Here is a 22,421-nt window from a genome sequence, read left to right as displayed (position 1 = left end):
CCCTTTCCAACACAGCGTCTCACGGAATAATATGCAGTGCAAACACGGCCGGCAAGAAGTCACATGTACGCGCCGCTGGAGAATTTCCCTAATTCTGCAGCTCATGAGGTCAAAGGGATACGTCTGGCTTTTAAACCTGACTCAATTTCCGTGGGATTATTTTTGCTTCACGGTAGCTGCTGCGTAGAACAGCTCCCTGCCGCTGGGTCCGACCATGCGCACGGGAGCCGTAGAGACGGCAAGGTAGAAAAGCGGCGTAAAAGTGGATTAAAGCAAAATGGTGACCCTTCTGTGCCGGTTGCTTCATGTTGTCTGCAAAGACCCAACATGCCTGTTGGCGTTTCGCTTTGTCGCATCGTCACGCAGCCCATCAGCAGAAAGATTGAGAGAATACATTAACAGGTCTCATATCAAGAAGGTCATCTCTTTCCGACACATGTCACCTGAGTGTTACCTACGAGAGGAGGCAGGCAGCACATTAAAATGTCACTGTCGCTTTGCCTGTTGCATAATGGCACGTCGTGGAAAACAACAGCATGGAATACAATGTTCTAATCCACCCATCCTCCGGTCTTGTGCAATCGCTCCCTCCCTCACCTGCTTCTTTCAAACCTCCATATTAGGAGAGCATTTGTGAAACAACATCTGCGTGCCGCCTCTTTGAACGTTTCCCCATGCCGAGATGTATTTTTTGTTGTTCTGCACTTCGCCCTATGATCCTCATTGCTCGAGGGCTTTTACAGTTAGGCTTCGGTGACGACAGGACTTTGTTTTGTTTTTTTTTTTTTTTTTTTTTTTTTAAATCTCATGGTTTGTTTTACAGTGATGAGATTTCTTTGGAATCCCAATCTGTGTGGCAGTACGCATCATCACCGTTTATTTTCCACGATATTCGTACATTGCTCTGTGTCTGCATTTATTACAGCGTTAGACTACCTACAGTTATCTACCCATGTACACTGCTGGGTAATTTTCACTGGAGCCATTCAAGATGAGGACTTTGCTCAAGGATACTGCAGCAGGAGGTGGCATTCAAACCTGTAGCCTCCAAGCCCAAGGGCAGCAGACCGAAATGCTACCTACCGCACCTTGTTTTACACTCATATCCAGTCTGTCTAAAGCTGCTGTTCACTGAGTGGATTGGTGCAAAAGTGATGAACAATGTGGGTCTCACACTTTCCTCTAGGTTAATTGTGGGGTTAAAGCCTTCTGCAGGAACAGGGATGGGGTGGCAGCTCAGGCCTGTGGTATTACAAAGCACAGTAGTCACGCAGTGTCTGCGCTGCTACGCCTTGCACGTCCACACCCACACTTCACACCCCGTATGCCTGCAGGAATCTCTTCTCGGAAACCATCGGCAAGGCCCCCCTGTTCAGGGCCAGGGGCTCTGGCCGGACTCCAGCCTTCTGAACAGAGGGGGACATTTACTGTCACGCTCGGTCTCACATTGCGCACAGGCTGGTAAGAGCTTAAAGGGTAAAAAAGTCCACATGCAGTGGATCAACCAGGAATTTACTGGGTCGGGGAGTTGGTACTGTAACCGAGTACAGTAAAACCTCGCCCTACGTCGTTTTGTGTTACGTCGATTTCGACTTTACGGCGGTCAGCCGAAAATATAAAAAATTGTTGAAAACTTAAAGATCACTTAAAAACAATAAAAAAGTGTAAAATCAAATAAAAATAAACGTTATAAAATAATATATTGTACTCTATGAAATCGTTTAAAAGCTTAAAAATAAAAAATATTGTCATATTTACCTGCCATTTTTTTGGATTTTTTTTTTCTTCTTTTTACTTCAGCATCAATTGAAGTGTATACACTTAAGGGGAATGCTTTTTAGGGGTTTATAGGGGGTCTAAATCGGTTTTTTAGGGCTTATTTCGTTTGCAGTTGTTTTTCGACATAAGTCGCGCTCTTTGGAACCAATTAATGACGTAGGGCGAGGTATTACTGTATGTAGAACGTCAGCTAATGAGTAATATGAATACAGTTTCCTTAAAGTGGAATTTTTCAAGTTAAGGGTGGTATTCGAGCGCTGGGCTGCCCACATCAGCCTGCTTCCACAGTTTAATGTAACATAACACAGCTTTATATATATGTAGTGATATGCAGCAATGTCATTTTTCTCCAATGCGGTCATTCTGGTCTAAAACTGCACTGCTGCAGACAGTCCAAGAAAACGGCAAGTGGAAACCAGGCAGGCTGTCGTGAAAGCCATCCTCTTACTCAGCAGTCCCTCATGCAAATGACGCGCGATTGCCAGTAAGCTGACGGCAAGGCGGTGCGGTGCAGTGCCGCGCCGCGCGTCACCAGCCCCGAACGGAGGTATGACTCAGGGCTCAGCCTGTCCTCTCTATTTCGGGCCTGCGCCACTTCTTGGCAGCACATATGCTTTTTATTTGGGGATGGCTGAGGCTGATCTGGAGCGAGTGCGAGACTGAAGAACCTGGGGAGCTCCCAGTAGTCTTTGAGGCTGCTGTGTGTCAGGTTCACTCAGCCAGCCTTACTGTGATTACCGCTGTAGGAGACAGGCACTGCTTTAAGTGCCTCGGGATAACAGTAGAGGCTTTACATGGCTGACTTATGCAGCTATATTATTATTATTGGGATTTTTAAATTTTGTTTTTTTTTGCTTCCTAGCTAAGCGTCTTAACATTTTGCTAACAACAGGATATTTTAATATTGCAATTCTGGTCGGGTACCTGGCTCCCAGAACCCTTTCGAGGACTCGAACCAGCAGCCTTTAAATTCAAGGCTGTGTCATTACACACCATGTGTTATTTTCTGTTCCGTGAAGCCCTTCTCCGTCTAGTTATTGTCCCCGTGGTGGCGCGGTTGATGCCGAAGGGCCGCCATGGAAAGACGAAATTGCGAACGGTGACCGGTAAAAGAGGAGGAGTGAGCAAGGGACGGAAAGAACGGCTGCTTGGATGGAAAGAACAGCTTTCTGTTTACCTGCACCTTGCCACCGCACATCAGTGTGAGCGGCGGAAAAGAAAAGGACGTCTGTCGTGGAGCCGGAGTGTAAATACCAAGGAAACAAACAGCCATCTGTCTCAGCAGATTGACTTTCACAAGAAAAGCAAATAACTGCGCTTGTCTGCAGCGAGGTCCTCGTGGACAAAACATGAAACGAAACAAACAAAAGAACACTGCTAAGGACATCATGCCCACCTCACGAGGCCTTACACACCAGTGGACGTCTTTCTACGGCGCCGCTCACTGAAGTTAAACTCCGGGCTCTGTTTGCGGTGACACACCTTAGCGTGACTCAGAGGATGTGTCAGGCTCGTCTGGCGCGTTTCGGAACCGTCAGACAACAAGGAAAAGCAGACATTTTATGGCATTTGTGGGGACGAGTGCAGGATATCCTATAGGGCTGACATTTAGCAGCGCGTTCGGTGAGCGATCGTGGGCGAGAGCCCCTCGCCGTCCTGTCGCTACGCGGTAGCGCCGCAGGAAGGGAGGTGGCGGCGGGTCAGGCTGTGCCGGTCGTCGATCCAGGTGCGCATTGTTCCTGTCCCTGCCTACGGTGCTAATTGCACCCTCCGACAGCACGTAGCTACCCCTCGGCCGGGGACGCCTTCAGCAGAACGTAACATGAGAGCTCTCCATGCAGCATGCGCCATGTCAAGCGTTCTCGGATTGAGGCGTCCAGCGCTGGACCGTTCGGGTTAATTTACACTTTCCAGAAATGATTACCCTAAATTAGCTACTGAGGTTATATCATACTGTACCAGTGTACACAGTGAAGCACGGACACGCCAATATGGAGACTTCATAACGGTTAGCGATTGAGTTTCCAAAGATAGTGTTGAGTCTGCAGTCGTCTGTTAGTAGCCTTAAGGTGTGTTTGTGTGTGTGGCAGCGGGGACAGCTGGTTTAGCGGTTAGTACTTCTACCCTTGGACTCGAAGGACCCATGTATCAGACCCATCTGCTGCCTTAGTGCTGTTGATCTATGTGCTGACCCTCAATGAATACAGTAAAAATTACCTAGCTGCGTGAATGGCTACATCGCTGCAAGTCACAACACTGTGAGCCGCTTCGAAAGAAAGCGTTAGCCGAACGAATCGACGCAATGAGAGGTTCGCGTTCCGTTCTGCCTTCGCTACATTCAGAAGTTCCCATGAATGAAGGAGTTTGGCATCAGCTCTCCTGTTTCGGAATTAACATCCTTTACATGTTTTGGGAACGGCATCTTGGAAGGAGCTGGTTTCTTTTTGTTTCTTTGAGATGGCAGTCTGGTATAGCTCAGCGTTGGTCTGACAAAGGGTAGCACCACGTTAACTCTCACCCGTCCGCTCTTTCGCACCGCACTCCCGCCATCTGCAGATACCTGGCGTGTGTTAGGGAGACGTGTCTTAGGCGTGTGTTTGACACACGCATTAGCAGCGTGTCAGTGGTAATCCAGCCAGAAAGGAGGGCTGGATCACTGGGGCTCAGCCCTGGGTGTCGAGCAGGATTCCCTAACCCAACGATACCCTACAACATGCTTGTTTATCTTTGACATGGATGAGCTGTGCGGGGCCTCGAAAATCCCTGCACCGGTTCCACGGCTGACGTCATCTACTTCTGGGAAGCAGGCCAGGTGTGCTCCTCCTCACACCTGCAGTGGTGCCGGCCCACAAGGACCTTGTTGTTGGTTCGTACCTTTTTCTCAGCACCTCCAGCTGCCCTCAGGCACTTCTGCTGGTTGTTCTTCAGGTGTAAGAGGGAAGGCCAGGTGTCAGGCTGGACTAGGGGTCCGCGAACCAGCAGCGGTGATGAGGATGGCAGTGATGAAAGGAGGGTGCCAAAGGTTCGCCAGCAGCCATGCTGGTGGCTCATCTCCTTTGTTCTTGCCCGATCCGCCTTGCATTCCCCCACTGCCCCCTGCGCCCCTGCTGTCTCCCCCGCCTCGGCATTCCTCGCCGAGTGGGTGGACGATTCACCGGGGATGTCGGAGCCCAAAGTGGTATGCGTCTTCATTAGGAGGAGGAACGTGCTCTAGGGGGGGACTGGGGGGTTAATCTCCCTACTCCTTCCTTGCCTTTCATCTTCCTATGCTCAAGTTGAGCAAGGAGAGGCCTGATCCACGACCCCGCAAGGGCACGGCTGTTTGGATGGAGCCCCATCTGGCTGCTTCCTGTTGAGATTACCAGATAAAAATCGGCTGTGCCTCAGCGGGAGCCATCAACTGCTCTTTTCCCTGGGGGGCCAGCAGTGAGAGAGGAACGGAGGGAGGCTGGTCGTGCAATCAGGGGAGGACCCCTGGTGGCCTCACTGGGCCATTGCACCTCCTACAGTGCTGCAAAATGTCTGATCTGAGAGCCATCATTTATCTGATGCTTTTCTCTAAAGCAACTCACAATGTTAAGCTACCTAAAACTATGTACCCGTTTATACAGCTGAGCAATTCTACTGAAATAAATTATGGTAAGTACCTTGCTCACCAGGGGCCGCAGTGGCGCAGCGGGGTTGGCCAGATCCTGCTCTCTGGCTAGGTCTGAGGTTCGAGTCCCGCTTGGGGTGCCTTGTGACAGACTGGCATCCTGTCCTGGGTGTTTCCCCTCCCCTTCCAGCCTTACGCCCTGTGTTGCCGGGTTAAGTTCCGGCTCCCAGCGACCCCACTGGGGACAAGTGGTTCTACACAGTGAGTGTGTCTATCTTGCTCACTGCAGCTGGAGGTGGAATTCAAACCCGCAACCTTTTGGCCCAAAGGCAGCAAAGCACTACACTACCAGCTGCCCAAAGCTACCAGTCTTCACTGCTCATTCACTAATCACAGACTTTTGTTCTTTCTTCATTTTTGATTCATGATCTGGGGCTTTCAGTGTCGCAGACTGTAGAGGTCCAGTACATCCACTCAGTTTCCTGCCTGAAACACTACACGGCACTCGTGTGAGTCAGAGCACAGATCACCACTTCTTCATTACTACAAAGCACACTCAGGGGACAATATTACAGGTGCAGTTATTGCTGTCACTGAAATATCACATACGTGTGCATGAGGACTTTCGCTCTACGATCTCTGCGTATGCAACACCATGAATTAAAAAACAGGAAGGGAGCAGCAAAATATGGTTGTTTAATATCTACAGAGGATGGACGACAATGTAAATGAAAATACATCATTTCTCGCTGTACAATATGCTTTTTGAGCGGAAAAATAAACCCAAACATATGGCATAAATATAAAACGAGTTTGCGGAAATTCCCTTTTGGTAAGCATTTATTTCTTTCCAATACTGAATTCACATTTAGCTCATTTCGTTGTGTTCTCAAAAGTGACCTGCAAAATAAGAAATGGACAAAATATTACAAATTCCACCGTGCAGCTTCCTTCATGATGAATGTGAGGTTTTGCAGCGTTCCAGCGGCAGTCCTGCTGGTGTGTGTGTGTGTGTGTGTGTGTGTGTGTGTGAATCTGCAGTTCAGTCAGTCTGACAGCTGCACTGCGTGCCTCTTAGGGGTCTCTCATGACAGTGCTGTTTCTTCAAGAATATCCCAGGCTCAACCCTCTCTCTTCTCTCTTCTCAACCGTGAGACCTTCACCGCTCCGCTTTGCCACAAAAACACTTGAGTGTGGAGACGGCCTTTTGATGATCATCCCTGACCTGCTTCACAGCCTGGCCTAGGTCTACATAGGGCATCGCAGCAGCCAACAAGGACGCAGGGGCTGTGCTCATGATCTTTCTGCATAGGCTGCCCTCCCACCACTAACGCATGTAGATAATTGAACTGTTTTGACCCGTCAATTTCCCGACGCTCAGTTCCACTTCCATAACACCAGCGCCGGGAATCATTTGCGTTGGAAATGCACTGCAGATCATCTTGGCTGACGGCTCAGCCTGTCACTCCGTGGAGCTCAACAGTCTTTTAGCTTTTTCCCCAGTATGGGCCATCAGACCGAAAATCACTCCCTCTTACAACCTGAGTGTGAGCGAAAATGACGTGCTGACAGCTTCGTTGCTGAAATCCAGCCAGTTTTCAATTAGTTTTCCCATTAGCTACATGTGTGGGCCTACACGGATGGCATGAATTTTGCCACCAGCTTTGGAAACAACAGTTTCCTCATCGCTCTCTCTCTCTCTCCACATCTCTCTCGCTCTCCCCCTCTCTCTCTCTATCTCGCCCTTGTTATTTCTCGCCCAGTGTCTCTCTCCCTGTCTCGCTGGTTGCAGAAGGCTCGCTGGTCCGTGGGCTGCGAGGGGAGCAGAGACAGGAAGTGGTGGGCGGCCAGCTGACTGCATTTCCTCTTCCTGCAGTGCCGCTCCCTTGCCCTTGGATTATTAGTGCTGTGCAGGCAAGCCCACCAGACGCCCACGCGTGCGCTCATGCGCACGCACACGCTCGAACCGCACGCAGGTTATGTACACAAGCCGAGAACGATGAATAGATAGCTATGCTGGAAACTGACACACCTGTCAAAACCAAACTCGCCAGCTTTCCCAGCAATACCCGGCTCGTTCAGCATCACGTACGGAAAATGAAATAAATCAAAGTACACACTGCTATCCAACATACCCTTCAGATATGTGACCCTGACAGCGTGCGCACACACACACTCACCCATGAAGGCGAACACACAAATGCAACAGCATACACTTGCATGCAATCACAAATATGCCCTCCTGGAACGAGGATAATTCTCATGCAATTCCAAAAGGAGCATTATGAAATTATTGTTTGCCGGACATTAGTTGACACACTTTGCGTTCCAGGCTGTTGTCGCCTTCCTGCATCTCTGACAGCTGCCAGTGGGATGACACATGTGGGTTAAGAAGAATGTCTGACTCTGAATTATAATCCTTTCCCTTCTTTCCGTGTCCCTTTCGCACATGCCTACACGCAATTTCCCACATATCACATGCGTGATACACGCCACGCTCTCCTACCGACCTCCCCCCCAGCGTGTCTCATCTTAATGGACGCGAAAAAAGGGCATGAATCACAGTGAATCACGCAGCCCAATTACACTGCGCACAGAAAGGTGTTGCGTTTACCATCACTTTGGCTATTTATAGAGCCCTGAATGCTTTTATTATAATTACAATAATCATAATACAAACATGGTGCCCGCATGGCTGATGGCTTTTATTTTCTTCAGAAAATTTCTCCATTTCTAATTCAAGCTTTTGTTGCTTAACTCTTCGATCTAACAGATCTAACAATTTCTGATATTCTAAAACGTCATTCAAAGTGTATTTCTACTTTTTTTTTTTCTAAACTAGTATGTTGAGGTCTGAACTCGTCCATGGATGCTTTTGATAGCACAGGTGACAGTATCTTACAGACTCATTATTTAGAGAAACATTTGAAAAAAAGGCCATTTTCTGGGTAGGCAGGTGAAGATGTGAAAACTCAGAATGCCACGTGCAGCTCTATTTTTTTACACGAAACACTGATGAATGTTCTAGTGTTTGCTGAAGACGGAGAAGAGCTGCTAGAGGGCCAGGGCTGAGTGTCCTCTTCTGTTAATGATGCCCGAGGCACCGCTGGCTCCGGACCTCTTCAGAACACACTGCTGGCAGCTTCCATGGTCTACAGCACGCGTGCATTTCCCAACACGTGCATCTTGGCATTAAATGGGCAGCGACTCGGAAACATGAGAACCCGAGGCCATGTGCTTAACCACAGGGACCCTGTGCTGACAGGAGCCCCAGGTTCTCCCTGCGCACGTTACACTGACTCATAGAGTGTCATACGGGGCCGAGAGAACCGGGACGGCAGGACCCAAGTGCGGAGTCGTTCGTCTGGATTCAAGGGATAAGGAAAGTTCTCCGAGTCGGGGACAGGCAGATGGTCGGTCGATCGGCAGTCGGAGTCAGAACGAGGATCCATGGACGAGGTCAGGGGACGAAGCGAAAGGTTGGTTGGTCTGCGATCGGTGCTGGAACGAAGATCCGTGGACGTGGTCGGGAAACGAAGTTAAGGACGAAAACCGAAAGATGAGAACGGAGAAAAAGTGTTGAGTGTGCACTGGAGGTGACGAAGGAGGACGGTTGTCTCTGACGAGATTCTGCAAAGGTATGGGAGCTGAGGAGGGTCTTTTAAAAGGTGAGCAGCTAGTCAGGTGCTGGACCAGAGTCAGGTGCTGTCTGTTGAGTTGTTGGCGTGGACGTCACATAGAGGTATATAGAGGTACAATGTTTGAGTCCGACTCTGTGAGGCACTCTACGCTCAGATTTTCGTGCTGCAAGCGTCACTGCGGCATGCTGCGTGGAATTCGCCAAAGGCCACTGACTCCATGTTAGCATGTCTGAAACAGGCCCCACAAATGTTGACACAAAACAAGAGCAATTTAAAAATGGCTCCATGGACAGAACACAAAGCATATTTCTCTTATTATAGAAATATTGGTAAATGGTATTGAAACACAAGGCTCTTCTCGCTAGCCATGCTAATTGCAGGGAGTCCTCGGGGGAGTCCTGGAAGCGAATGAGACTTTCTGGTTGTTGCCTCCCTGAGAAGGAGCCACCAGACAGAGCCATGTCTCCATCTCTCCTCCAGCTCCTTCGCACATTTCAACAGGAATTAGCGTCACACCGAGTTGGAGAGGCACGACGTTCGAACGTTACCGCACAAAGGAACGCACCCGTCGAGGATTGCTGAGCATTTCCCCCGGAACGTTTGTGGCACAGGATCCTATCAGAAGGACTGTCAATCAGTGCGCTTCATTTCCCTGAGTATGAAAGACCTCCTAGGATGCACATGATGTTCATCCCGTCAAACTTCTTCTCCTCAGACTAATTACTCTAACAAGTTTGAGGAAAATAAATAAACACGGCGCGCACTGGATCAACGCACAGTTTAGGGCTGTGGCGACCGAGTGGGTGAACGAATTCTTTGTTCTCCGGTTCTCTTTCCATCCTTTTGTTCTGCAGGTTTTTTCACATCTCGGCCTTCGTGTGCAGGAAGGGCGGACGTTAAACAGTTAGTGTGCGCCTCCACTCCTCTTTGACCAATTCCGCCAGAGAAGGACTACTGCAGCGCTCCTTTCACTCGTGCTTTACCCATGATACTGTCAGTGGGCACAGGGAGACGGCAGAGCAACTCGCCGTAATTAAAATGAATGTGCTGGAAGAAGGAAGGGCGCAGCAAACGCCACACTTCCTCGGAGGCCCACATTTTGGCTCCCACGCTTTTAGTTGCTTAGCGCTGGCCTCTCGGTATGTGGCATCACCTTAATGATTCACCCAGAGCAACGAAGCGCAATCAGCTGATCGGAGCCACAATCTCTGCACAAAAAAGCGGGACACGGAAGCCGAGCAGCAACACGAAGACAGCGAAAGAGAGAGAGAGAGAGAGAGAGAGAGAGAGAGAGAGAAAGGAAAAAGACTCGCTCGGGCTAAAAAAACTTTTGTGTTGATGTCGGCGAGAGGTGCCGAGTGACTTCACTCATGAAGCACGCACACACACGCCGCCGTGCATGCCAGTTGCCATGGCAGCGCCTCGACATGCTGGCCGCCGCTCACCTTGTGCAAGTGGAGACCTGGATGACACACGCTCGTCCCCCGGGGGCCGCGGGAGGTGGGGTGGAAGTGCGTCAGCCAGCGAACAGCTGGTGCCCTCCCACAGTCGCCGGGGCTGTTTGCTTCATCTCCGATGCTGGGATACAGGGGCGCGGGATGGCTTGGCCGCCATCCGCAAACGTTATTAAGCGATAAGAGCAGAAAGGGCGAAAGTGTGAACGCCCGTTGTGTGTGTGTGTGTGTGACCTCAGCTGACCCTGTCCTAAACACATGTACGCGCCCAGCGCTATGACGGCCTGCTGAGGGCTCAACCGTCCAGCTCGAGAACACATTTTAGTCTTCGCCGCCGCTTTAATAAAATCGCAAAAGCTCTGATTCGCTTTCGCTTCCTGAGAAAGACGAGTGTTGGCACTCGCGCCGACCTCGCAGCGGACATACAGTACGTGTGTGGTATGCGTGCTGTTAAGTATCGGCTTACGTTGCGTCATCTATCTAAGCATTACCCTTTCTTTTGCCTTATTTGTTTTCGTCCTCCGTCCTCTGGAGTGCAGAAAGAAGGGATCGGGGGAGGAGGACACAGTAGGTTTCCATGACAACGGCTTTTATTTGTGCTTCCTTAATGGCGTTGGTGCAAGAGAGGGTCTGGCAGCATTATTAGACAGAGAGACAGGCTGGTGGGCTGGTGGGCCGGGGTGGGCAGGCGGGGGTGGATTTAGGCGTCCTTCCTTTGTCTGGAACAGAATGTCCTCCCTGTGTACTTCCCTGCATTTTGCTCCAACTGCAGAGAGCGCGCGCAGACATATACACACACACACACACGCACACACAACAGAAAAAAAATCATAATTCTGCAAAAACGGCACTGAAACAAATAAGCTCATACGCATATAGACATAGGAAAAAATCTAAACTGCTACAGCTCACAATACCCAGGTCTCAAACAAGGTTGCCGAGCCACGCGCGCACCACACAGAAACAGATATGAAATTTTTGCAGAGGCCAGCGATATTAAATTTAGGGCACGAATACAGAGAGACAGTATGCTCTACGTGAAGACTTCCTGTGGTAACGTTTTTGTGTGCCCTTTTGAGTTTCCTTCACTCCCCGCTTTTCTGTTTTCTCCTCTAGCCCCCTGTTGTTTCGGCGTTGCCCTGTCCGCCGTGCACTCCGAAGAGCCCGGGAGCCACGCTCTCCCCGTTAGGCTATGGAAGTGGGTCAGCACGGTGCTTAGGAGAGCTTGGTTTGCTTAGCAGAAGTGTGTGTGCAGAGCGCTGGGGCAGCGCCGTGTCTATGGGGGGTGCTGTTGGTTCAGTGGTGCTTTTACACTCGTCCCCCTTCCTCGGCAGCGCCACGGCCGAGGACATTTTCCGCAAAGTCAACAATATCCCTGCGCTCGGAAAATATCACGAAAGACAAACGATAGATTTCAGGTAGGTATACGGTAATACGCAGTACACATCACATACATATTATACACTTCACCTGTGTGTGTTTCAGCATCTTATTCCATATAAGCCTCCTATGATTTCACAAAAATTTCTGAAGTGATGAGCGATAACAGCACCTCCTGAAATCCTCCAAGGTCTCTTCAGATCATGACACGACACGCTACTCTAACCCGTATAGTACAACTAAACTGGCAAGGTTTGTCATATTTCTAAATGACAAGGCTGCCAGACTTTGTCTCCAGAGTTGGATCGTTCATTGATTAACTTGGCTTGTGATTTTTTTAAACAACTATCTACAACTGCCTCATTGCCTGAGCTGGTCTGCCTTGGAATTAGCTTTTTTTGTACATTTACTCATTCTTCTTAACGTATTTTATGCAAGTCCACAAAATAACACATTTATGTATGTGTGTGTATGTGTGTGTGGGGGGGGGGGTTACTGATCTCTTTTAGAAAAACATTGGTCTTGATCTAAAAACCGTTCCATTTCATTACATAAATGTGACATTTCCAGAAATATGTCATGAGGGGTTTTACATGCAGCCAATGTATTGTCTATGTGTGTGTGTGTACATATACTGTTACATACAGTTCATATGTATACATATAAATGCATACCCTTGTTCATCAGATATGTCCTTCTTTCATGCAACGTTCGCTGGAAAAACTGAGATACAAATGTACCGGATCAAGCCGATATACTGTATACATTTTTGCACTTCTGAACATGCAGGCTGAGATGGTCAGTAAGCAGAAATTCTGCATACAGGATCAGTGAAGCATCAACACGATGAATCAATCACGTTGGCTCACTGGCCAGTCTGCGTGCGGCTGAGAGCGGCTCGGGGTGTGTGACATCGGCGAGGTGCGGCTAGATGTGCGGGACGGGTACAGGTCATTCCCATGTCAGCGGTGGGGGGCGGGCGTCGCTTTGAGCGGCCCCATTCGGTGGGTCCACACCCCCCGAGTGATGTTCGGCCCTGGAGACGACTCCCCGGTCCACGCAGCACACCCCAGAGCTCTTGTACCCTCGGTCCCTTCCTCTTTCCTTTACACCAGTGCCAGCACTCCTCATTTGAATAATGCGAATCAGCTTCAGCCTTCCTTTAGGGAATACGCATTTAGCTCATTTCCAACTTTTCTCCCCATTACATTTTTTTGGCTGCATGTATTTATAGCTTCCACTACAGCAATGCAGCATCATAGTAATTTAGCACATTACTTCTAAACATTATTTTCCCTCCACCTCTCACCTATTTATTTCCTGTTTACAGAATTTTAATATGTAATTTTAACACCAAGTAGATGCTGCGGTGTAGGTGGAAGCCTGTTTAATGCCCCGTAGGCTGGGAACAGCACACTCGAGCTCAGATTTCATAAACAGCATCTCAAGGGCTAAAAAGTACAAAGAAATTTAGTCAGCTGTGGCCACAAAATGTTTCAAACTTGCAAGGAATTGGCAAGGATGAAATATGTAAAGCAAACGTTACGTAACTTATCATAAATGCACAAAGGGTCTGTTTTTGCAAGGCAGGTAAAATAATGGACAGAAGCACATGATTAAAGCCCTGCTCAAATAAATTTAAACTACACCGTGACTCTGCATTCAGTTCGGCGTGGGGAAAGAAGGTCTTCGACGGCACTTGTACACGCATGGTGGCTCCCACTTCTCGAAGATTACCGCAGCAATAGCAACAACTTTTACCTAATCCAATTTGAAGGAGCAGAATACATACTTCTAAACAGTTATAGGTAACAGGATTAAAAATTTTAAAAACAGCAAGTATTTCTGGGACAGATTGCTCTTTAATTTATTTGTCGCTGTTTTCATTAAGAATCCTTGCTGCGGACTTTTTGCCAAAGCAGAAGCGCATTTGACAGCTCAGGCTTTCCAGCAAAACATGTCTCAGCAGCCAGTCCTTGAGGAAATAATCTCGATAATCCATGGCTCTTACGCTCATCTCTTAGAGTCATGTACTACGAATGATGTCATCAAGCGAAAGCGACCCTAATATTACCGTGCCGACTGCCTCACACACAGAAAAGTCCCAATCCAGGCTTTGATTTTGTTGTTTCTGTAAGTCGTGGTTCCTGTCTGATGCCGCGGCGCCACCATAAACGGGCAGCTGTGCCGTGCAGCTCCAGCTGTGCGCTCACAATATAACAAAATTTGCAGTAAATGTGGCCCGTCCATGCTCGTGATGATACTCTGAGGGAGCGACATTTGAGCTGCGGGCGTGCTGTATTTGTCGGAGCAACGTTACAAAGCCAGATTGTACAGCTGGAGTATGCTGACACCACCATCTACTGCTCCTGTCTGGTACGGCAGTGGAAACAGTAGGTAGAAGAGAAGCCGGAGTGCTATAGAAAGGGCATTTTTGGATTTTCCCGAAACACAAAGCTCAAACGTGCCCTTGTGTATCCTTCCATAAATGAAAGAGTAAGAGAATGTAGGAATCTAACACAAGCAATATAGCCTATGGAGTTATAGTCAGTTCGAGTGAGCCTCGGTGAGCCACAAGATTGCTATGCCATTAGATATAACTTATGAGAACTCAGCGACTCCACTATTCACGAGCTAGACTGGAATGACTACACACATTTCATATCTCCATGTTCACATTTTCCTCGATCGAACGGTAAAACTGAAACAAAATGTAATTGTCGGGCTCTAAAAAGCGGAGGCATGTGGAGTTTTCCCTTCCTAAATGAGTCGTTTGCAGGACTCATTCAGGCTCTTAGAGTGTCAAAAATGATCGGGAAACGGGCGATGAAAAGGCCCCCCGTGAGAGCACCGTAAGCCTTCGGATCCACAGCGCTCAATGGAAAAGCAGACGAGAGCAGGAAGCTGCGGAGTGCGTGCGTGGGAGGGCTTGGGGGGGGGGGACAGCGCTCAGGCCGGGCCTAGTGCCTCGGCTATTTATAGCTTGGCCGCTGTCCTCCAATCTGTTCTGTCTTTTGCGCTGCAAGAAAATGCAGTCTATTTCTAGGACGTGAAAGTGAAACGTCATCAGCGGAGCGTGTTGCTCTCTTCCTGTAGTGCGGTCAAGTAAACGAGCAAAGCGGTAAATGGCCAGGCGGGGCCTTTTTGTCTGCTCCACAGGTTACCGCGCTCAGGAGTTCATCACAAACGACCAATATCACGGTAAATTTGCACTCGGGCTTGTTAGAACACCTTGTATCAAAAGCAACGCAAACTATTTCGTACGAAGGGTTTTCTCCAAAGTATGAAATATCACTAATATAACGTTCAAACTTAATAGGACCATTTTAAAAAACATGCATCATTGTGTTACAATATTATCAACAGGCATCTACACTGATCCTCTCACTAAAGCAGTAACTCTAAAGAGCCGTAGTGTAAACCAGGGTAAGGAAGCGGGTGGTATAACCTCCATCCCCAAGAAGCATTTGTGGGTGTAACAAGAAGCGCCGACACAAACACGTGGGTTGCTAGAGAGGGGGAGGTTTTATTCAACAGAGGGAGGACCAGCAGACAAAGGGACAGGGGGAAAAGGAGGCACAGGGAACTGATGTCTCGTGGGGGTGCTCGGGATGAGGGGCCGTGATCGGGTTCGGGGTTGCGGGCGTGCTCGTGCTCTCCGTCGCCGGCGTCTCGGGGTCGTCGCCAGCGTCAGCCCCTCACTTGCTCGCTCTCCGTCACTGCCTGAACCGGGGGAAGAAACAGAGGCCTTGATCAGGTTCAGCTGCTGTTGTTCCGCCCCGGGCACCGCCCTCCCTTTGGACCGCCCGGCATGCTACAGTGGGGCAGCTGGGAAGCCACCGACCCCTTGTTAGGGAAAATGCCTTGAGCTATGACAGGATTTTAAAAATAGCCGTATAAAACATTTAAATCATCATTTATTTATGAATTTCTTGCCAAAGGCTGATTTGTCAGTCTGTCCAAAACAAAGAATTAGTGCCAAGTGAACAGCAAACGATTGGTTTGTATTTATTTTTTTTAACTGCAGTCTCACGGGGGTTTGGCCTGTTCCTGCTCTCTGGTGGGTCTGGGGTTCAAATCCTGCTTGGAGTGCCTTGCGATGGAGTGGCGTCCCATCCTGGGTGTGTCTCCTCCCCCTGCAGCTCTGTGCCCTGCGCCGCCAGGCTAGGCTCCGGTTTGCCACGACCCTGCTTGGGACAAGCAGTTTCAGTCAATGTGTGTGTGTTTGTACAGTCTCACAGTAAGAGCACTGCAGGTCTAAATTAGCAATAGTTTGATAAACCGACTGAATATTTTAAAGGCCTTCAACAGATCATTTTGAAACAGAAGGTCTGAAATTCTGTCTCACCTCTAACTGTCCTGTTTGACATTCATTCAGTGTCTAGGCTATGAAGAGAAGTGTCAAGCAAACACACACACACACACATTTTCAGAACCGCTTGTCCCATACGGGGTCGCGGGGAACCGGAGCCTACCCACCAACACAGGGCGTAAGGCCGGAGGGGGAGGGGACACACCAAGGACGGGACGCCAGTCCATCACAAGGCACCCCAAGCAGGACTCGAACCCCAGACCCACTGGAGAGCAGGACCTGGTCCAACCCACTGCACCACTGCACCCCCTATGTCAAGCAAACATTTTCTACATAACGGTCTATTGATACAACATTACTACTCGTATAACTAAGGGTGCAACAGGTAAAATGGTAGCCACAGATGTCACTTTCCAGCTCAGATACTTTGGTTCGAAACCTATTCCTGCTTTAGTATCCCTGATCACGCTACTTTGAATTGATCCAGTAAAAATTACCCTGTTGTATAAAAAGGGCAAGAGGTAGTTCAGTACACAAACCTCAAATTGTAAGTCACTTTGGAGATAAGCATCAGTTAATAAATAAATACAAGCAACAAAGGTGTTTATATCATTGAAAATTTCCCCAAGTCCTAATAACATACAGAAAATATGTGTGCCTCATTCCCTTCTTGTGCAATTTGTCCATCTGAAACTGGAAATCAGAATTTTTAGCACATGGTGAGACACTAATTAGCGTTGTCATAATGAATGTAGTCTCCAGCCTATCTGCACCTATGAAAAAAAAGTAATGCGTTTATTTGTATGCAAAAGTGTCTTTAGCTAAAGTATGAGCATATTGTTTTAAATAAAACACACACACAAAATGAAAATGAAATCTAATTTTTCCAAAGAGCAGGGAAAACATGGAGTATATTATGTTTCTGAATAAAACCATTCCATTGACTGAAATATTCCCCAAACAGTATTTAAATCAGTGCTTCATTAAGCTTTCTACTGGGAGCCCCTGCCATCCCATGTATTTGTTCCATCCTACCCAGAGCACAATTGCGAAAGTAGCGATGCAGCACCAGACTACCGCAGTGAGTTGTGCTTGTGGACAAAAGCAGAGCAAATATATGAAATATTTGGGGTCCCTGAGCTGCGGTTTGGGAAGCACAGCAGTGCGTGAAGAAAAGCCTATCGTTGTACACCTTCAAAAACCCACCACTAGGCCACCGCTGTAGCACCTGGCGCTACCAACTGGCCATCAGCTTCGGCTGCCACCCCTCCCTCTGTCAATTCAAACACGAGGGAAAGACCTTCTGAACAACTTTCAGAGGAAATCTTACTTCCAAGACACGAGTCGTTAACTGTATTAACGCTCATTTAAAGTTAGTTTGTGTCACTTCACAGCAAATGAGCGCAAGGATAGTGTATGTTCATGAAGCAACAGAAGTACAGGGTATTTGGGCAGTATACTATAAAAGTAGCCTAAGTATGGTCTTTTATTGCTCTATATGAAATTGTACGCTGTGTATCCATGCTCTTGGAGGAAATTTCAGTGGCGCTGGTGCTTTTCACTCCATTAAGAGTCAAAGCATGGTGTGGCAACCTTCTCCGCAAAGCCCTGAGAACAATGTATCTTTGTCCAGGCTCAGGGATTGCCGGCCCCATAACTTCTTGAACACGACCAGCGTTCCTTCCAAAGACACACAGTGGTGGCATTCATCAGTCACTTACTTTTTTTTTTAAATGACATAGTCTTCAGCAGAAAAAAAAGCCCAAAGCTTTTGCAGTGAAGGCAGTCACTAAACTGAAATGGCATATATTACAGTTAGGTATACGTCAGTTTAAAGGCTATAGAGTTGCCTTAATAGGAAATAGAAAGATGACAAGTATCAAAATACAAATTTCTTATGGAATTTAACCAGTACCATTGCAGCTCACTAACTCTTGACCTAGATGGGCTTCAGGGTGTCTGAGAAGTGAACACTATCAAAAAGTAAATTAAATTAAAACAGTAATATGCCATGTATGTCTATAATTTGATGTGCAGGTGATCGGTTTTCAGTGTATTGACTCCAGTGCAACAGTTTCCTAAATTTATTTCATTTTTTTTTTTTTTTTAAAGGAGAGAGACCTGAACTCCAAGAAGACTCCATGGGCCATGGCCAAGAAGACAGTAGGAGCTTCTGTACTAACCACACACACTTTCCAAACTGCTTATCCCATACACAGTCATGGAGAACCAGAGCCTAACCTGGCAACTCAGGGCATAGGGCTGGAGGGGGAGGGGACACACCAAGGACGGGACGCCAGTCCGCCGCAAGGCACCCCAAGCGGGACTCGAACCCCAGACCCACTGGAGAGCAGGACCCAGTCCAACCCACTGCGCCACCGCACCCCCATTTCTGTACTAACCAAACCTGCTTAAATCTGTAAGTCCAGGAATGTTTTAAAGAAATTCTATTATTACTAGTCGTAGTAGTAAAATTACTTTTTAATGCAATACGTTGGTTGGGAACTATGGATGTATATATTGTGGAGGAATGATACTTGATGCAAAGAACAAGTTTCTATCTATCTATATACATATATATATACATATATATATATATATATAAAAACTTGAACAGCACATATATATATATTATGTTATACTATGTACACTTTTATTATATATAAGCATACATACACATTTTATATACTGTATATATGCATATATATATAAGCAAGAAAAGCATATGAAATATGTATGTATTAAACGTGAATTTTACAGTTATCTTCCTTCATCACGACATAATCAAAATTATTTTAAAGACTAAAATAAAATATGTGTATTATCATCATCATATCAGATCTCGTAACGTAACTCAACGCCCCGCCGGACTCCGCAAGAAACATACAGCAAGACGCGCACAACAGTTCAGTTCAACTGTATAATTTGTGCGGAATATGGATATAAACCCTGACAAAAACGTAATATAATCAGTGCTGAATGAATGCTGGTCTACGAAGCTGTTGGCCGTTGTTGTAACTGTGTACGGTTGTTTGTTTTGGTGCAGACATCTTTTTTTTGAAAAAAAAGGTGCGACTTCCACAAGCACAACAGTCCGACAAGAGCTCCCTCACCAACCGGAAGCTCCTCGAAATCGCGCGAGGGCGCGAGAATTTGCCCATTGGGCCTCGGCCAGGAGCACGTGCAGCTGTTTGGCGCGTCTCCTCCGCGGAACCCGCCCCTTTCCTCGAACGACTCCCGCTTATTCGTGCGCTCGCGCCTGTCCGTTGCGTATAAAGCCGAATCCATTTTGCCTGCCTTTCTTTCTTCTACGGAGCGCGTTTCCGAGGTGTTGAGCTGTTCTCCTAGCCTTTGTACCGGTCCAGAAGGTATTACTTTAATTTGAATCTGCTTTAAGTTGTCTATTCACTTGTGATAATTATTTTCTTCATTATATACGAGAGCATAATTGCTGCGATAGGAACTTTGTTAAATTTCTTGGTCAATTTAGTTATTTATTAGAATTACTGGCTTTTTTTCATGATCATGTGTGGGTGCTTATGATTGATAAGTCGTAATTCGCTGTGTTTTCACGGTACCTAAGTAAAAACGGGTGGCGTGTTTTCTATGAATTTGTTTTAGAAAATATTATACTAAAGGCTCAAAAAGTCGGTGTTTTGCTGCGCCGATAGTGTCCGAACACGCGCACTGTGCTGTGGGTGTTGCTGTGAGGCGGCGGTGTCCTCGTGCCGTTAGCGTGGCTTACAACAAAAGGACCGACCTGATAGCTAAACATGGCGGCGGGTCGCGCGCGCCTGCAGCGAACGGGCGCGAGGACGTGGAGAAGATGGCGGAGGGCGCCGAGCCTGTTCTGTTGAGGCAGACGTGTACGCGTTCTGTTAGCACAAGCGGGCTACTCGGACTCCTTTGCTGAGTTGTGGCGTTCAGTGTAGACCTTTCATAGCCCCCTCTCTTTGTCCTTTGTATTAAGAAACCCAAGATGTCTGACGAAGGAAAGCTCTTTGTTGGCGGACTGAGCTTCGATACCAACGAGCAATCCCTGGAGGAGGCCTTCTCCAAGTACGGAAGCATTGCTAAAGGTACGCATATCATCGCAGTTTCTGCGCAAGTCTTTTTTTTTTTTTTTTTTTTTTTTTTTTTCCTTTTTTGCTTTACTTTAAAAAAAAAAAACGCACTTACGAAATAAGTGTCAATCTCTTCCCCCCCTCCCCCCACAGTTGACGTCATCAGGGACAGAGAGACTCAGAGGTCCAGGGGCTTTGGTTTTGTCACGTTTGAAAACCCAGATGATGCTAAAGATGCAATGGCTGCAATGAATGGGAAGGTGAGTGACTGTCTTACAGTTGTTTCTACAGCCAATACAAAACCCTTAAATTCTAAAACCTGTCTTCAAATTCTGCAGTCTGTTGATGGAAGGATGATCCGTGTTGATGAGGCTGGCAAGTCTGGCGGAAGATCTGGTGGTGGTTTCCGAGGTGGTGCAGCTGGAGGCCGGGGAGGCGGTTTTTTCCGCGGAGGTAGAGGAAGAGGTAGGTGTACTTTAGCTGTGAGGGAATTGTACCATTTTCATTATGGAGTTGTCATAAATGGATGTAAATCCTATTTTTCATAGGTGGTGGCGGATATGGCGGCGACAGAAGCTATGGTGGCGACAGAAGCTATAGCGGTGGTGAGAGAAGCTATAGTGGTGGTGATAGAAGCTATGGAGGGGGCTATTCCAGTAGGAGTGGTGGATATTCTTCTGGTGGTGCAGGATACTACAACAGGTTAGTAATTCTATTCATTCAGCAAATACTTTTCTCCAAAGCAATATACAACTTTACCATTATACAATATAATGTATAAAATGTAGTTTAATCTTGTGTATGGCATGAGAGCTTTCATCTGTCACTGTGTTAATGACCTTCTCTTCTTACAGAAGTCAGGGAGGTTATGGTGACCGTTCTGGGGGTTCATACAGAGATGGCTATGACAGCTATGGTATGTATTGATGGCCTTTACAGTAAGGTCCTAATGGGGAGACAGATTTGCAATTCTATTCAGTAAAATGGGCCAGTAATTTGGGGGTGCATATTCTACTGTCTCCTGTTTGTCAGTTCAAAGGAAACTGAAGAGCAGAGATCATTAGTTTGTCTTCCAAATATACTTCATGGTGCACTGCTATAAAAATCAGTTCCCTTCATTTACCAAATCCCAGTGTAGATCCAGTGGTAAGGACATTGTGTAATGTCTTATGGAACATGTCAATTGATTCGGTGCCTTTACATTTGTCTACTTTTGTCCTCAGCTACACACGAGTAAAATATCTTCCTGATTCCAAGATCGTCCCTTCGCTGGCTGTATTTATAAAGATGTGATCTTTGAAGATGTCTTCCCTTCCCTTTATTTTGGTGTAACTTGGTATTTTACTCAAGTACTGTATTGTGACACTATTTGGTGGGGGGGGGAGATCAAATTTTTTTTTTAATTTTGGACAGGATTTTATCTGCTTCAAGTCCTGTTAATCTTGTGAACCTGATTTAAGTAACTTTGCGCAACATTGTTTTGTTAGTTCAATGTCTATTCTACATGGCATGATTTCTGAACATTTTTACTAGATCCCTAAGGTTTCTGAATTGAACATAACATTTGTATTCAAATTTACAACATACAGAATACTCCCTAGAAACCTAATGAGCAGTGATATAATACACAGAAGGCCTATGCCTGAGATGCATTCCTTTAATAGAGCAAGGCAGGATAGCTAGAAGCTCTGGTTTCCAACAAGCCTTGTTAATGTAGTTAGTGCTCAATATTTACTATATAAAGGTTGTATTACCTCCTGGCTGGGAAAACCTTGCATGCCTAGTACATGTAAGGTGCTTGTTGCTATTTATGCAACATGTGCATTTTAAATAGTCTGTCTACTGGACTTTCAAGCTCAACTGTGTTTGCAAATGTTCATACTTGAATCCTGGTTTTTGTTCTCTGTACTGAATTTGAAAACATTTTGTAAATTCTGGCTTCATGAAGCCCATTAAATGACTTATTACATGCTGTTGACTTATTGTGCTTTCAAAATTGAGGAAAGGTACCTGAATGCCCGATACATGCTATTGGGAGTGGACATTGATGGACTCGGGTGACATGGGCCTATGCTACACAGGCAGTGTGGGGGGGGGGGGGGGGGGGGTAGTGATTCCTTTCACTGGATATGGGCAAGGGTCTAAACATGCAGTTCTACCTAATGCTTCTGCATTCAAGACTTCTTGGCTAATGGG

The 22,421-nt window shown here is 47.1% G+C and overlaps 1 protein-coding gene and 1 long non-coding RNA gene across 2 annotated transcripts in view; one reads left to right on the top strand and one right to left on the bottom strand.

Annotated features, from left to right (window-relative positions):
- The window catches only part of LOC108919948 (uncharacterized), a 40,759-nt gene extending 30,284 nt beyond the window's left edge, over nucleotides 1–10,475 (bottom strand). Inside the window, exon 1 of the long non-coding RNA XR_001964966.1 lies at nucleotides 10,461–10,475. This is a non-coding gene — a long non-coding RNA (uncharacterized LOC108919948). The remainder of the gene's footprint in view (nucleotides 1–10,460) is intronic.
- Nucleotides 10,476–19,431: 8,956 nt separating this feature from the next.
- LOC108919942 (cold-inducible RNA-binding protein B-like) lies at nucleotides 19,432–22,197 on the top strand. Its single transcript, XM_018728369.2, has 7 exons — nucleotides 19,432–19,529; nucleotides 20,132–20,240; nucleotides 20,379–20,485; nucleotides 20,564–20,690; nucleotides 20,774–20,927; nucleotides 21,080–21,141; nucleotides 21,449–22,197. Exons 2-7 carry the CDS (start codon nucleotides 20,141–20,143, stop codon nucleotides 21,460–21,462), a joined length of 564 nt encoding a protein of 187 aa, XP_018583885.1. The 5' UTR covers nucleotides 19,432–19,529; nucleotides 20,132–20,140; the 3' UTR covers nucleotides 21,463–22,197.
- The last annotated feature ends 224 nt before the right edge of the window (nucleotides 22,198–22,421 follow it).

Source organism: Scleropages formosus, chromosome 9 (assembly GCF_900964775.1).
Source record: "Scleropages formosus chromosome 9, fSclFor1.1, whole genome shotgun sequence".
NCBI lineage: Eukaryota > Metazoa > Chordata > Actinopteri > Osteoglossiformes > Osteoglossidae > Scleropages > Scleropages formosus.
The sequence above is the reverse complement of the archived record's forward strand: the minus strand, read 5'-3'. Positions and strand labels throughout refer to the sequence as shown.

What these genes read in the sequence shown, in the direction of transcription:
- LOC108919942 (XM_018728369.2), top strand. Translation starts at nt 20,141, where the DNA reads ATGTCTGACGAAGGAAAGCTCTTTGTTGGCGGACTGAGCTTCGATACC. An exon ending in CCGCGGAGGTAGAGGAAGAG is followed by an intron (nt 20,691 to 20,773) that starts GTAGGTGTACTT and finishes TATTTTTCATAG; the next exon opens with GTGGTGGCGGATATGGCGGC. An exon ending in GGTGCAGGATACTACAACAG is followed by an intron (nt 20,928 to 21,079) that starts GTTAGTAATTCT and finishes CTCTTCTTACAG; the next exon opens with AAGTCAGGGAGGTTATGGTG.